The sequence below is a fragment of the Nerophis lumbriciformis genome, linkage group LG01 (assembly GCF_033978685.3).
Source record: "Nerophis lumbriciformis linkage group LG01, RoL_Nlum_v2.1, whole genome shotgun sequence".
NCBI lineage: Eukaryota > Metazoa > Chordata > Actinopteri > Syngnathiformes > Syngnathidae > Nerophis > Nerophis lumbriciformis.
Genome location: NC_084548.2, coordinates 19,758,208 through 19,775,000, shown reverse-complemented (window position 1 = coordinate 19,775,000; position 16,793 = coordinate 19,758,208). Strand labels below are relative to the sequence as shown.

At 41.9% G+C, this 16,793-nt stretch overlaps 1 protein-coding gene across 4 annotated transcripts in view; it reads left to right on the top strand.

The window, feature by feature from the left end:
- Window positions 1–16,793, top strand: part of pik3cd (phosphatidylinositol-4,5-bisphosphate 3-kinase, catalytic subunit delta) — a 78,247-nt gene that overhangs the window by 42,858 nt on the left and 18,596 nt on the right. For all 4 annotated transcript variants that reach the window (XR_009816955.1, XM_061976988.2, XM_061976979.1 and 1 more), the window contains exons 10-16: window positions 1–128; window positions 200–250; window positions 336–503; window positions 1,809–1,930; window positions 2,002–2,145; window positions 2,218–2,317; window positions 5,560–5,726. The exon at window positions 1–128 is cut by the window's left edge and continues 3 nt beyond it. Coding sequence is in view for 3 of the 4 variants with exons in the window: in XM_061976988.2 (XP_061832972.1) it covers window positions 1–128; window positions 200–250; window positions 336–503; window positions 1,809–1,930; window positions 2,002–2,145; window positions 2,218–2,317; window positions 5,560–5,726 (880 nt within the window). In the remaining variant the exon portion in view is untranslated. The remainder of the gene's footprint in view (window positions 129–199; window positions 251–335; window positions 504–1,808; window positions 1,931–2,001; window positions 2,146–2,217; window positions 2,318–5,559; window positions 5,727–16,793) is intronic.

Sequence of the window (16,793 nt, the reverse complement as noted above, 5' to 3'; positions counted from 1 at the left end):
ACAAAAGTGAACTGTTGAACTCGATGGGAACAGTAGAAAAGAATCCTAATGTGGACAGTGCAGCAGGGCTTCTCATCCGCTTTCCTAACATCAGACCACATCCTCTCTACTATCCTCCTCTTGACAAGGTACGCAACATGCGATCGTTGTGATCTTCCTTTATATTTCATCCAGTCAATTCACTCCAATCATCTCCCAGATAAGTGAAATGGAGACGAATGGCGACGCAGCTGTTGTAACCAAAGAAGAGGTCTGCAATATTTAATATTTTACATCTCACATTATTTTGAAGTGAGAAAAAGTAACAGTGTGTCTACTTGTTTTGCTTTCTATAGCACACAAAGTTAAAAGAAATTATGGACAACAAAAACTACACCGAGTTCTTTGAGGACGAGAAGGAGCTGCTGTGGAAACTGCGCACGGAAGTTCGTGATCGTTATCCGGAAAGTCTTTCCAAGCTACTGCTCATCACCAAGTGGAATAAGAGAGATGATGTTGTTCAGGTATGACCTTTTATTTTTGTTCAACCATTTTTCAATAAACTAGCACTATAAATAACCAGAAATATAAATATGATGATATTTACCAGAAACTATATAAGCGTCTGATTATGTTTTATGGAGTTTAAAAAGCCGTCAGACATTTTTTTTCTGTCTTTTGTCAAAGATCTAATTTGTGTATATTTTGAATTATGAATGTTTTTGAATAGATAATCACAATGTTTATTACTCCATCAAATGTCAAATTAAAACTTCAAAATTAGTTTGGACTAATATCAATATTGATAGCAAAATATTTGACAGAGATGTTATTATTTCATTTTACATGATATTTTCATTGATTTTATTGACACTACAACTGTCCATTGAAAAGCTAGATCTCCAAATTTTGAGTTTACTTTTTAATTGAAACACAATTAATCAATGAAAAAAAAAATTTTGTGTTTTTGAATAATGAATCTTTTGTTTTTAAGTAGTATTTTTTAATAATTAATATAATATTATAATTGTAATGTTATATAATTTAATATCCCAGCTGCACTCGGGCGGAAGGCGGTGTACACCCTGGACAAGTTGCCACCTCATCACAGGGCCAACACAGATTGACCGATTAATCATTAATAATTTATATAAATATTTAAAAATATTTTTTTAAGTTATTGATTAAGGAAAAATTATTACAAAACTATTCTTTTATGGTTTTCAATGAATGTTTTTTTTATTTATTTTTTTAGGGATGTGAATCTTCCAACAACTCATAATTCAATTCTAAATTCGATTCAACACGATTCTCAAATCAAACCAATTCTTACAGTAAATTATTTGGTATAAAAATTCAAGTGAAACCTCTTTAAAACAGGTTACAGGTTACAAAAGATTGTATTGTCTGCTGACGTATGACATGTATGCGCAGCGAGTAAGCACGGAGATAGCCTTAAAAATGTATTTCTAAGAATTGGTTCTTAAAAAATGTTTAACAAATTTTAAAATGTATTTGAAAAGATTCCTGAAATGTATGAATCGATTTAGAGTTTAATTAATGATTAAGTTATAAACATTAATTCACTTTCTTATTTCCTTCATGGATATAAATTTTACCGCTGCCGGTATTTTTTTCTACATTTTTATTGTAATATTTTCAGAATGTGTTTGTTCTATTTTTGGCCAAAGTAAGACAAAGAAAACAATCTGAAGTTGTCTTTATTTTGTATTTTTAATGCCATGATATTAATAGTCCGGCCCGCGTGTGCACAGATTTTCCTCCATGCAGCTCCTTGAGCTAAAATGAGTTTGACACCCTTGCTTTAGATGGTGAATCTCCTGAGGAACTGGCCAGAGCTCCCTGCTATCCACGCCTTGGAGCTGTTAGATTACAGTTTTCCTGACCCCGCGGTGCGTTCTTTCACCGTCAGATGCCTCCGCAAGCTAAGGTACTCACATTTCCAACATGTTGCTTCTCAGCAAAGCCATTTGTGCAACATCATCTCTTCTCTGCCCACAGCGGCGATGAGCTGCTCCAGTATTTAATCCAGCTGGTCCAGGTCCTGAAGTACGAGTCCTACCTGGACTGTGACCTGACAACCTTTCTGCTAGAGCGAGCCTTATTCAACCGGAGGATAGGACACTTTCTCTTCTGGCATCTTAGGTGAGGCAAAACCCTAGCAACATGCACGTGTTTCTTGTTGACGACTAAAAAAAAATGAATGTTTCATTTTAGGTCAGAGATCCACGTGGCATCTGTCAGTTTAAGGTTTGGCCTCATTCTTGAAGCGTACTGCAGGGGGAACATCCACCACATCAAGCTCTTAACCAAACAGGTACTTGTAAATACAAGAGTATTCAAGAGTAATCAGAGAACACTCATTTGCAAAATCATCAAATTAAGGAAACCGATCTTTAGGCTTATCTTAACCTACTATTGGATTTATTTTGGATCCAATTAGTAAGAATCCAATCAAGCTAATATTTATGATGATTGAACCTGTTTTATTGCATTTTCCAGATTAAATTTTACATTCCATCTGGATTAGATCTGAATCAAAAACAGTTTCTGACCCAGCATGAACGTACAAAAATATTTTTCATAATTTACCCAAACCTTGCATACAGTATTACCTCTTACTTGTCAATAATAAATATTGTATAAAAACAATAGATTCGTTCTGCTTTGGTATGGTGCAGGCCAGCAGTTATATGCTCTAAATCAGGGTTGTCTAACTCATTTTAGCTCAGGGGCCGCATGGAGGAAAATCTGTGCACACGCTGGCCGGACTATTAAAATCATGGCATTAAAACTAAAAACTAAAGAAAACTTCAAATTTGTTTTATTTGTCTTACGTTGGCCAAAAATAGAACAAAAACATTCTGAAAATATTACAAAAAATACAGGCAGCGCTAAAGTTTAGATCCATGAAGGAAAGAAAAAAGTGAATGAAGGTCCTGAGTAGTCTTGGGTTCAATCCCAGGCTCGGGATCTTTCTGTGTGGAGTTTGCATGTTCTCCCCGTGACTGCGTGGGTTCCCTCCGGGTACTCCGACTTCCTCCCACCTCCAAAGACATGCACCTGGGGATAGGTTGATTGGAAACACTAAATTGGCCCTAGTGTGTGGATGTGAGTGTGAATGTTGTCTGTCTATCTGTGTTGGCCCTGCGATGAGGTGGCGACTTGTCCAGGGTGTACACCGCCTTCCGCCCGATTGTAGCTGAGATAGGCTCCAGCGCCCCCCGCGACCCCAAAAGGGAATAAGCGGTAGAAAATGGATGAATGTTTATAACTGAATAAATTTACATATGCATAAAAAAATGTGGGTTTTTTTGTATTATTTTCTTAAATGAATTAAGTAACTTTTATGACAACCGTTTTCCAAAACACAATATAAAATGTGAGATATAACAGGATAATGCATATATTTATCATTTGTTTTCAAAACGGTTACAAAGAAGTGGGACCCCAAAAATGTAATGTGGGACCCCATTTTTATGACTTGGGGGCCATAGATAATTCAGTTCCGACACGCGGGCCTTGACTTTGACACCCCTGCTCTAAATGCTTTGCCAAGTTGACGTTCTGTCATCTTTTAGATTATTTATTTATTTAATATAATGAATTTTATCCACTTGGAGGCTAACCCAGCTGCACTTGGGTGGAAGGCGGGGTACACCCTGGACAAGTCGCCACCTCATCGCAGGGCCAACACAGACAGACAGGCAACATTCACACTCACAGTATTTTGAATAAATTGGCAAATTTTTTAAAATAAAAATGTTCACAGTGGGCCCTATTCAGCAATAAGTTCCTAACTTTTCCTCTTATCTTTCTTCCTAAGTAGAGATGTCCGATAATATCGGCCTGCCGATATTATCAACTGATAAATGCTTTAAAATGTAATATCGGAAATTATCGGTATCATTTTTTTTATTATCGGTATCGTTTTTTGTTTTTTTTGTTTTGTTTTTTTAAATTAAAAAATACACTTACAATTAGTGCACCAACCCAAAAAACCTCCTTCCCCCATTTATACTCATTCACACTCATTCACACAAAAGGGTTGTTTCTTTCTGTTACTAATATTCTGGTTCCTACATTATATATCAATATATATCAATACAGTCTGCAAGGGATACAGTCCGTAAGCACACATGATTGTGCGTGCTGCTGGTCCACTAATAGTACTAACCCTTAACAGTTAATTTGACTCATTTTCATTAATTACTAGTTTCTATGTAACTGTTTTTATATTGTTTTACTTTCTTTTTTATTCAAGAAAATGTTTTTAATTTATTTGTCTTATTTTATTTAATACAATTTTTTAAAAAGGACCTTATCTTCATAATAATGTGTTAATTCCACGACTGTATATATCGGTATCGGTTGATATCGGTATCGGTAATTCAGAGTTGGACAATATCGGAATATCGGATATCGGCAAAAAAGCCATTTTCGGACATACCTATTCCTAAGTGATTTCCAAAGAGGAGTCCATTTAATAAATTCATGACGTATTCTTAAACGGCCAAATTGTTCCCACCTGCTGTTCTTAAGTTGCTGAATGCCAAATGGTTAGCGTGTCTTCCCCATATAAGGGCACAATTCCGGCGGAAAAGCCGAACATCAAACACGCTGAGAAAAAACACAAACAGATTACAGAAGAGAAATTCGTATTATCCCGCGGGGGAAATACATAATGTCAAAACGTAAGTTTAAGAAAGGGGGGACAACTCTTGGTAGCCTAAAGCGTTCAAATACTTTTTTGTCACTTCGGGCAAATAGGTCTACATGGTCGTGAAATATGCGTTACCTCCCCAGGGCACAATCTGCGGCATCTTGCAGTAGCAGCAAAAACATTGCCATTGTGTGAGTTGAGTTGCAACAGGGTGTGAGAGGCCTGTTGGTCTTTTAAAGAGACACCAATCACTAAATCAACACCCCAGTAATTGATGTGTGTGTGTGTGTGTGTGTGTGTGTGTGTGTGTGTGTGTGTGTGTGTGTGTGTGTGTGTGTGTGTGTGTGCGTGTGCGTGTGCGTGCGCGTGCGTGTGCGTGTGTGTGCGTGTGTGTGTGTGGGCCAAAGAACGAAATTTGTTCTTAAGAACGGTTGCTGAATGGGGGCCATTGTCTTTAGGGTGTATTGTCTGTAGAATTTTGAGGACAAAAATCGTTTTCCCCATTTTAAAATACTGCTGCAACAGAACAAAATGTGGAAAAGTGAAGCGCTGTGAATACTTTTCAAATGAACTGTATATCGACTTGCAACAAACAATAGCTTTATTAATAACAATGAGCATGTTTTGTAGTGCACTGCTTTTCAAATAGGGCTTTTAAGCATGATACTGCAAGATACTGATAAAGCGCGCCCCGCCGGCATCGCACCACACCCGCCAGGGGGTCCGCCTACTACTGTATTTCAGAAGGACTGCTGTATTTTGACTGTTTAGTGTTTCCTAATTAGTTGGCGCCCCACTTTAGTTTTTTACAGGTTTCACTTTTAGACAGATGAAAGGTTGCACACAACCCGACAAACTCTCAATGAAAATTGTTTGCCCCTCTCTGTTATGTACAGAACGAAGCTCAAGGCAAAATGAAGGTCCTCAGTGAAATCATCAAATCTGGGCCACAGAAAATGAACGCAGAGGACCTGAAGCTGTGCATCAGACAGGACTCGTACACCGAGGCTTTGTCCAACCTGCTGTCGCCGCTCAACCCCAGTATCATCCTCGCCGACATCTGGTTAGACACACACACACACACACACACACACACACACACACACACACACACACACACACACACACACACACACACACACACACATTCTTGTATTTGTTACCTTCTTGAAACCTCCGAAAAATGCCTACCTCTTTAGAACCACGCTTTCTAGATATATAAAGCTTTGTATTTACAAAATTAATAATATATACATAGTATACAAATATAAAAAAGGTAAGCTTTTAGGTAATTATATTATTTTTTGTTTGTAATTGGTTTTTAATCTTCATTATTTACTTCAAGTTATTGCAGTTTGTCTCTATATACATATTTTTTTAATGAATTTTGGCCAAAGGGGGCGCATTTCAATTGCTTACACACACTTATTACATATGTTGGCCAGAGGGGGAGCACTTCAAATAACTGTTCAAACTACTATACCGACCCAAATATAATAAGACCTTCACAAAAAAAGGTTCCTCTTATATCCAGGGTACAGAAATGTACACATGCAAACCAACAGGTGGCGCAAACGACTTTCCATAAGTGAGTCAGGGCTTTTCTATCTGTCACTCACACACACACACACACACACACACACACACACACACACACACATGCACGCACACACCAGTGACATGCTAAGAAACATGTCTTGAAGATTGTTAGCAAGCAACAAAAGGAGTTATGATGCTAATTTTACAATAATGGTCATCAATAAAGCAGAGTATAGCAGTGAGGAAAAAATAATACCCTTGTTTATACTTCTTATTTTCAGTGATATTAACCAAAAAAAAAACAAGTTAATAATTTTTTTTTTTGCTAGGGCATTTGGAATTGAATTGCAATGTGTTAAAATGTACAGTTTGACTGGTCACGAGCGAGCACCAGAGAAGGCAGGGAGTAAAGTCTATGCCGTGTTTTGTTTGGGAAAATATCTGAGTTTATCACTCAAACTGTGTAAAGAAGAAATAAATATCTTGTCAGTGGGGAAGTGCACTTTTTAGGGGGGGAATTTTGTTTATCATTCACAATCGATACATGAGAAAAGAACACGTCTTTCTATTTTTTGTGTGTTTTAAATAGGGGAAAATTGCTAGCAAGAGGCGGCTAACAATGCAGTTAATGGGGATTGACCTATTTTACCTATAAAGCCCTCTCAAAAACCTCCAACCGCATTTTATTTATGCTGTAAGTACAGGTGCTGCTCAATAAACTAGAATATGACCAAAAAGTTAAATCTAGTTCAGTCATTTCGTTCAAAAAGGGAAACTTGTAAATTATATAGATTCATTACAAACATACAGAGATATATATATATATATATATATATATATATATATATATATATATATATATATATATATATATATATATATACATATATATATATATATATATATATATATATATATATATATATATACATATATATACAGTACAGGCCAAAAGTTTGGACACACCTTCTCATTCAATGTGTTTTCTTAATTTTCATGACTATTTACATTGTAGATTGTCACTGAAGGCATCAAAACTATGAATGAACACATGTGGAGTTATGTACTTAACAAAAAAACATGTTTTATTTTCTAGTTTCTTCAAAATAGCCACCATTTGCTCGGATTACTGCTTTGCACACTCTTGGCATTCTCTCTGAGCTTCAAGCACAGCTGCGAAGTGAAAACCATTTCAGGTGACTATCTCTTGAAGCTCATCAAGAGAATTGCCAAGAGTGTGCGAAAACATAATGAGAGCAAAAGGTGTCTATTTTGAAGAAGCTAGAATATAACACATGTTTTAAGTTATTTCGCCTTTTTTTGTTAAGTACATAACTACACATGTGTTCATTCATAGTTTTGATGCCTTCAGTGACAATCTACAATGTAAATAGTCATGAAAATAAAGAAAACGTATTGAATGAGATTGTGTGTGTCCAAACTGTTGGCCTGTACTGTATATATATATATATATATATATATATATATATATATATATATATATATATATATATATATATATATATATATATATATATATATTTATTTATTTATTTTTATTTATTTTTTTTGCTTTTAATGTTGATGATTACAACTGAAAACTAATGAAAATCCCAAATTCAGTATAAAATTTGAATATTACTAATGACCAATAAGTAAAAAGGATTTTAGAAATGCTGGCCAACTGAAAAGTATGAACATGAAAAGTACGAACATGTACAGCAGTCTATACTTGGCCGGGGGTCCTTCTGCCTGATTTACTGCAGCAATACAGCGTGGCATGCAGTAGATCAGTCGGTGGCACTCCTCAGGTGTTATGAGAGCCCAGGATGCTCGGATAGCAGCCTTCAGCTCTTCCGCATTGTTTGGGTTTGGCGTATTGCATTTTCGTCTTTACAATAAGATTTTTTATGGAGTTGAGGTCAGACCAGTTTGCTGCCAATTAAGGACAGGGGACACCATGGTCCGGAAACCAGGCAATGGTGGTTTTGGCACTTTGTGCAGGTGCCAAGTGCCTTTGGAAATTGAAATCTGCATTTCCATAAAGTTGATCAGCAGCGGGAAGCATAAAGTGCTCTAAAATTTCTTGGTAGTGACTATATGGACCTCAGAAAACACCAGTGGACCAACACCAGCAGATGACATGGCGCCCTAAACCATCACTGACTGTGGAAACTTTACTGCAAAATCAGTCACAGTCAATGATCTTGGACCTCAGACTTTTACATTATATTTAAAACTTGTACTACCCGCTTCACACATCTCATCTGGTTAATTCACCATGTAAATATTGTCTATCTTCAATCAATCAATCAATCAATCAAAGTTTACTTATATAGCTCTAAATCACGAGGGTCTCAAAGGGCTGCACAAGCCACAACGACATCCTCGGCTCAGATCCTACATCAGGGCAAGAAAAAACTCAACCCAATGGGATGACAATGAGAAACCTTGGAGGGGACCGCAGATGTGCGGACATTAAATTCTAATATTGAGTGGAAAGAAAACACTGTTTGTATTTTGTTTATTTACAGCCGCTATTCTTTGTACATTATTTGTACAACATTAACTCAAAAGAGTTTACTGTACACACATTCATACATAACAAATAACATCGCATTCAAAATAAAACAGCTCCACATTACATACAATCGTTATGCCAGTATTGGATGACACAATAGCCATTAAAAATGCAATTGTTTTAATACAATACAGTTGAAAACCAAACATAGACCAACAAGAATAGAAAATGATGGGGGCTTCAGGTTTGATGAGGTAGAGGGCAGACGTGCGAGAGGAGGGCTCCGGTCAAACTTTTCATTTACTCCTTAAAGTCTAACTACTTTACGGTGTTTTTTTCTGGCTGACGCATCCCTTATTTTTGTGCGAAATAGTGTGGTTATTGTGACATAATGAGCAACTCGAAGACAAAACCGACAACAACAACAACTCGAGCAGCGAGCGTCTCAGCTAAGTTAGCTAACATGGCGGCCGCAGTAGCAGCTTCAGGGTCTGAAGACAAGAGAGCCGAACTCGAGGGTCAATCTGACCCAGTCACCAAGAACGACATTGAGGCTCTCCTCAATAAACAGCGAGATAGCTTCAAGGCGGACATGGCTTTTCTGATTCAACAGTCGACTGAGTCCCTGAAGCTGTCAGTCGATTTATTAGGACAACAGGTGACGTCATTTAACAGCCCATCCATCCATCCATCCATCTTCTTCCGCTTATCCGAGGTCGGGTCGCGGGGGCAGCAGCCTAAGCAGGGAAGCCCAGACTTCCCTCTCCCCAGCCACTTCGTCCAGCTCCTCCCGGGGGATCCCGAGGCGTTCCCAGGCCAGCCGGGAGACATAGTCTTCCCAACGTGTCCTGGGTCTTCCTCGTGGCCTCCTACCGGTCGGACATGCCCTAAACACCTCCTTAGGGAGGCGCTCGGGTGGCATCCTGACCAGATGCCCGAACCACCTCATCTGGCTCCTCTCGATGTGGAGGAGCAGCGGCTTTACTTTGAGCTCCCCCCGGATGACAGAGCTTCTCACCCTATCTCTAAGGGAGAGCCCCGCCACCCGGCGGGGGAAACTCATTTCGGCCGCTTGTACCCGTGATCTTGTCCTTTCGGTCATAACCCAAAGCTCATGACCATAGGTGAGGATGGGAACGTAGATCGACCGGTAAATTGAGAGCTTTGCCTTCCGGCTCAGCTCCTTCTTCACCACAACGGATCGATACAGCGTCCGCATTACTGAAGACGCCGCACCGATCCGCCTGTCGATCTCACGATCCACTCTTCCCTCACTCGTGAACAAGACTCCGAGGTACTTGAACTCCTCCACTTGGGGCAAGATCTCCTCCCCAACCCGGAGATGGCACTCCACTCTTTTCCGGGCGAGAACCATGGACTCGGACTTGGAGGTGCTGATTCTCATCCCAGTCGCTTCACACTCAGCTGCGAACCGATCCAGTGAGAGCTGAAGATCCTGGCCAGATGAAGCCATCAGGACCAAATCATCTGCAAAAAGCAGAGACCTAATCCTGCAGCCACCAAACCGGATCCCCTCAACGCCTTGACTGCGCCTAGAAATTCTGTCCATAAAAGTTATGAACAGAATCGGTGACAAAGGGCAGCCTTGGCGGAGTCCAACCCTCACCGGAAACGTGTCCGACTTACTGCCGGCAATGCGAACCAAGCTCTGACACTGATCATACAGGGAGCGGACCGCCACAATCAGACAGTCCGAAACCCCATACTCTCTGAGCACTCCCCACAGGACTTCCCGAGGGACACGGTCGAATGCCTTCTCCAAGTCCACAAAGCACATGTAGACTGGTTGGGCAAACTCCCATGCACCCTCAAGGACCCTGCCGAGAGTATAGAGCTGGTCCACAGTTCCACGACCAGGACGAAAACCACACTGTTCCTCCTGAATCCGAGGTTTGACTATCCGGCGTAGCCTCCTCTCCAGTACACCTGAATAGACCTTACCGGGAAGGCTGAGGAGTGTGATCCCACGATAGTTAGAACACACCCTCCGGTTCCCCTTTTTAAAGAGAGGAACCACCACCCCGGTCTGCCAATCCAGAGGTACTGCCCCCGATGTCCACGCGATGCTGCAGAGTCTTGTCAACCAAGACAGCCCTACAGCATCCAGAGCCTTAAGGAACTCCGGGCGGATCTCATCCACCCCCAGGGCCTTGCCACCGAGGAGCTTTTTAACTACCTCAGCAACCTCAGCCCCAGAAATAGGAGAGCCCACCACAGATTCCTCAGGCACTGCTTCCTCATAGGAAGACGTGTTGGTGGGATTGAGGAGGTCTTCGAAGTATTCCCTCCACCGATCCACAACATCCGCAGTCGAGGTCAGCAGAACACCATCCGCACCATACACGGTGTTGGTAGTGCACTGCTTTCCCTTCCTGAGGCGGCGGATGGTGGTCCAGAATCGCTTCGAAGCCGTCCGGAAGTCGTTTTCCATGGCTTCCCCGAACTCCTCCCATGTCCGAGTTTTTGCCTCCGCGACCGCTGAAGCCGCACACCGCTTGGCCTGTCGGTACCTGTCCGCTGCCTCAGGAGTCCCATGAGCCAAAAGAACCCGATAGGACTCCTTCTTCAGCTTGACGGCATCCCTCACCGCCGGTGTCCACCAACGGTTTCTAGGATTACCGCCACGACAGGCACCAACTACCTTGCGGCCACAGCTCCAATCAGCCGCCTCGGCAATAGAGGTGCGGAACATGGTCCACTCGGACTCAATGTCCAGCACCTCCCTCGTGACATGTTCAAAGTTCTTCCGGAGGTGGGAATTGAAACTCTCTCTGACAGGAGACTCTGCCAGACGTTCCCAGCAAACCCTCACAATGCGTTTGGGCCTGCCAGGTCCTCCCCCACCATCGCAGCCAACTCACCACCAGGTGGTGATCGGTAGAAAGCTCCGCCCCTCTCTTCACCCGAGTGTCCAAAACATGAGGCCGCAAATCCGATGACACATCTACAAAGTCGAAAATAGAACTGCGGCCTAGGGTGTCCTGGTGCCAAGTGCACATATGGACACCCTTATGCTTGAACATGGTGTTCGTTATGGACAATCCGTGACGGGCACAAAAGTCCAATAACAAAACACCACTTGGGTTCAGATCCGGGCGGCCATTCTTCCCAATCACGCCTCTCCAGGTTTCACTGTCGTTGCCAATATGAGCGTTTAAGTCCCCCAGTAGAACGAGGGAATCACCCGGAGGAGCACTCTCAAGTACTCCCTCGAGTGAATCCAAAAAGGGTGGGTACTCTGAGCTGCTGTTTGGCGCGTAAGCGCAAACAACAGTCAGGACCCGTCCCCCGACCCGAAGGCGGAGGGAAGCTACCCTCTCGTCCACCGGGTTGAACTCCAACATGCAGGCTCTGAGCCGGGGGGCAACAAGAATTGCCACCCCAGCCCGTCGCCTCTCACTGCTGGCAACGCCAGAGTGGAAGAGAGTCCAGCCCCTCTCGAGAGAACTGGTTCCAGAGCCCTTGCTGTGCGTTGAGGTGAGTCCGACTATATCCAACCGGAACTTCTCTACCTCGCGCACTAGCTCAGGCTCCTTCCCCCCCAGCGAGGTGACGTTCCACGTCCCAAGAGCTAGCTTCTGTAGCCGAGGATCGGACCGCCAAGTGCCCTGCCTTCGGCTACCGCCCAGCTCACATTGCACCCGACCTCTATGGCCCCTGCTATGGGTGGTGAGCCCATTGGAGGGGGGACCCACGTTGCCTCTTCGGGCTGTGCCGGCCGGGCCCCATGGGGACAGGCCCGGCCACCAGGCGCTCGCCATCGTGCCCCAACTCCGGGCCTGGCTCCGGAGGGGGGCCCCGGTGACCCGCGTCCGGGCGAGGGAAATCTGAGTCTCGGTTCTTGCATTTCCATAGAAGTCTTCGAGCTGCTCTTTGTCTGATCCCTCACCTAGGACCTGTTTGTCTTGGGAGACCCTACCAGGGGGCATGGAAGCCCCCGGACAACATAGCTCCTAGGATCATTGGGACACGCAAACTCCTCTACCACGTTAAGGTGGCAGCTCAGAGAGGAGCATTTAACAGCCGTCTGACTAAAACCGAAGTCACAGTGGGTGAAAACTTTGAAAAACTCACCGAGATGGAAGCCGCTGTGGAGTCTTTACAGTCCCAAACTACGGTGCTCCTGGAACGAGTGGACGACCTCGAGAATCGGTCCCGCCGCTCTAATTTGAGGATTATCAACATCCCAGAGGGAAGCGAGAAAGAACAAGATCCGACCAAATTTGCGTCGGACTTACTAATGGCGATAACGGGTCCTGATGTTTTCACCAGCCCACCGGAGATAGAGAGAGCTCACCGCTCCCTCGGTCCCAGACCACTAGATGCTGGCGCCGGAAAACCGCGGACTTTCATCGTTAAATTCCTCCGTTTCCAAGAGAAAGAAAAAGTACTCAGATGGGCCAGACAACATAAATTGGATTACCGCGGCACCGAGCTGAGAGTTTACCCGGACATCAGCCCTGCTTTGGCCAAGAAACGAGCTGCTTTCAACCCCATCAAAAATGCGCTCTACCTGAGAGGAATTAAATTCCGCTTGCTGCACCCTGCCCGTCTCCAGGTCTCCTTCAGAAATGAAAACTTGTACTTTGATTCTCCACAAAAAGCCCAGGACTTCTACGACGAACGCATCGCTCCCACAGGTTAGTGGAAGATGACTTTGTATGGAAGACGTTTTAGGCCAAAAATACGTTGAAGAGGACATTAACGGGTGCGTCAGAAAAACAATGGACATTGTTTATCCAGGCTTGCAGGCAACTAATCATCCTGTTGTGCAACTTATTTGAGGTATGGTTATAACTGTCGGTCAATTTCTGCACTGCAACCTTTTTTCTTTCTTTTTTTTTCTCCTCTTTCCTTCTTTTTTATTTTTATTTTTTTCCCTTTTTTTTTGTTTTTCCTTCTTTCCCTCTTTCTTAAAAGTTATGACTTACTTAAATATTGTAAATTGATATTTTTATTTCTCTACTTTCTCTAATTTTTCCAGTTTGAAACTGACACTTACCAGGGGCTACTTGTGTTATTATTATTATTATTATTATTATTATTATTATTATTATCATCATTTATTTATTTATTTATTTAGTTTTTCCCCATTATTATTTTGTATATATAATTCTGTTGCCAATATGGTGCTTATTTCTATTTAAGTGGCACCCACTGTACATTATAGACAGATTTGCAGATAAAGGAGCCCTATCTGCTCGGTGATATTAGTTCACGGATCAATGTCGTACGGAAGTAATAGAGTTTATGGAGTCCCGCTGCTAGTTCTAGTTCTTAGGACAAGCTTAGGGTGGTTTAGGAGGGTTTATTTGTTCCTCGTTTCTATGGGTTTTGTTTTGGGGTTTTTGTGTGTTAGGTACACCTTAAAACTGAAATTGCTTTCCTACAAGAGACTCATCTGACCACTAAGGATCACCATAGATTAAAGGCCTCATGGGTTGGACAATCTTTTCACTCAAATTTTAGCAGTAAAGCAAGGGGTACAGCTATTTTAATACACAAAAGAACCCAATTTAGCCCAACAAATGTCATAACTGACCATCAAGGTCGTTTTGTAATAGTCTCAGGTTCTCTTAATAATATGTCTGTTGTCCTGGCCAACCTTTATGCACCCAATTGGGATGATGAAGCATTTATTAGGAAAGTGTTTTCATTTTTGCCAGACCTCAGTTCCCATCGTTTAATATTGGGGGGGGACCTGAACTGTGCAATAGACCCGTTGCTAGACAAATCTAGTCCAAGGCAGGGCCCCCCATTAAAAATGGCCAAAACAATTTCAAAACTCATGGGTCAAATAGGAGGTGTGGACCCGTAGCGTTTTCTTACCCAGATAAAAAACAATTCTCTTTTTACTCCCAGGTTCATAAAACTTTTTCAAGGATTGACTATTTTTTCATAGATGATAATCTCCTTCCGGCTGTCGACAATGTAGAATATTCAACAATAGTGATATCTGACCATGCTCCATTGTTACTTGATCTTTCGTTTACACTCTTAAAAAAAACGCAGACTCCATGGAGGTTTAATTGCATACTACTCAATGATGACGGATTCTGCAAAACAATTTCCAAAGTGATAGATGATTTTCTTGTCACCAACAACTCTACTCCCATATCCCCGTCTTTACTCTGGGAGACATTAAAGGTGGTAGTCCGGGGAGAGATTATTTCTTATTCAGCAAGACAAAACAAATCGAGAAGACAAAAACAGGAACAGCTCATGGAAAGTATAACAGAATTGGACAGACAGCTATCAGTATCTCCACACCCTGAACTGGTTAAAGATAGACAAAATCTGCAAATGAACTATAATTTATTGTCAACACAAGAAACTGAAAAATTACTCTTACGATCGCGTGGCTTCCTGTACGAGCACGGTAAGAAGGCAGGGCGCCATCTATCACGCCAAATTAAAAGTCAGTCAGCATCTCGGCAAATTCGACAAATTAGAACCCCCACAGATGATCTTACAGTCATTCCTTCAGTCATTAATGACACCTTCAAATCATTCTACTCTGAACTATATACTTCACAATGCGCTGCTGATAAAACAATCATGATGAGTTTCCTGGATAACTTGAAATTCCCATCCATAACTACTACTCAAGAGAGCGCTTTGGAGCAACCTTTAGTAATCCGGGAAATTGTAGATTCAATTAAACTAATGCAGAGCGGCAAGGCCCCTGGCCCAGATGGCTATCCTATAGAGTTCTATAAAAAATTTTCAGATAAACTGACTCCTCTCCTTTTAAATATGTACAATGACTCTCTGGACCGGGGTACCCTGCCTCGAACTCTCACCGAAGCGTCAATAACTTTATTACTAAAACCGGGCAAAGTAGATTCCGATTGTAGTTCTTATCGTCCCATCTCTCTCTTAAACGCTGACTATAAGATTTTAGCTAAAGCACTGGCCCTTCGCCTTGAATCAATTTTACCAAACATCTTATCACCTGACCAAACTGGGTTTATGAAAAACCGGCACTCTTTTTCCAACATTCGTTGCCTTCTTAACATTATTTTTTCTCCAGCATCCGAGGAGACGCCAGAAGTGGTGGTCTCTTTAGATGCGGAGAAAGCTTTCGACAGGGTGGAGTGGGGATATTTATTGGAGGTCTTAAAGAGGTTCAACATTGGGTCCAAATATATATCTTGGATAGCACTTCTATACTCTTCTCCTAGGGCTGCTGTAAGCACAAATGGGATGTTATCCCAATTTTTCACACTTGGCAGAGGTACACGCCAGGGGTGCCCTCTAAGCCCATTGTTATTCGTTACTGCAATCGAACCCTTGTCCATTGCCCTTAAATCGGCTGGTATCAGTAAAGGAATCCATAGATGCGGTCTAGAACACACACATTCTCTATACGCTGATGATTTACTATTGTTTATATCTGATCCAATCTCTACCATTCCAAAGATTATTGAATTGCTAAACAATTTTGGATCATTCTCTGGCTATAAACTGAATTTCGCTAAGAGTGAATGCTTCCCTGTGAATAATTTGGCCCTTGAGATCCCTGATGGATATTTCCCATTTAAGATGTCCAGGAACAGCTTCAAATACTTAGGTGTACATATTTGTCGTAAGCTACCAGCTCTCTACAAGGACAATTTTCCACCTCTAATCGACAAACTTAAATTAGATTTGGAAAGGTGGAATGATTTACACATAACTATAGCTGGCAGGGTAAACTGCATCAAAATGAATGTGCTTCCTCGATTTTTGTACCTGTTTCAATGTTTGCCTATCTTTTTACCCAATTCCTTTTTTTGCATAATAAACAAACTAATTTCATCTTTTATATGGAAAGGCAAGAATCCCAGGATTAGGAGAGAGTTCCTGCAAAGGCATAGGTCCGTAGGTGGTTTATCACTCCCTAATCTAAAATACTACTATTGGGCAGCTAACATACACAAAGTGACTCTCTGGATCCAAGAACCTGAATTAATCTGGTGCAAGTCTGAAGCTAGTTCCTGTTCTACCTCTCTCCTGGATCTGCTTACATCAAAATTACCTTATCGACCATCCCAATTTACTTGTAGT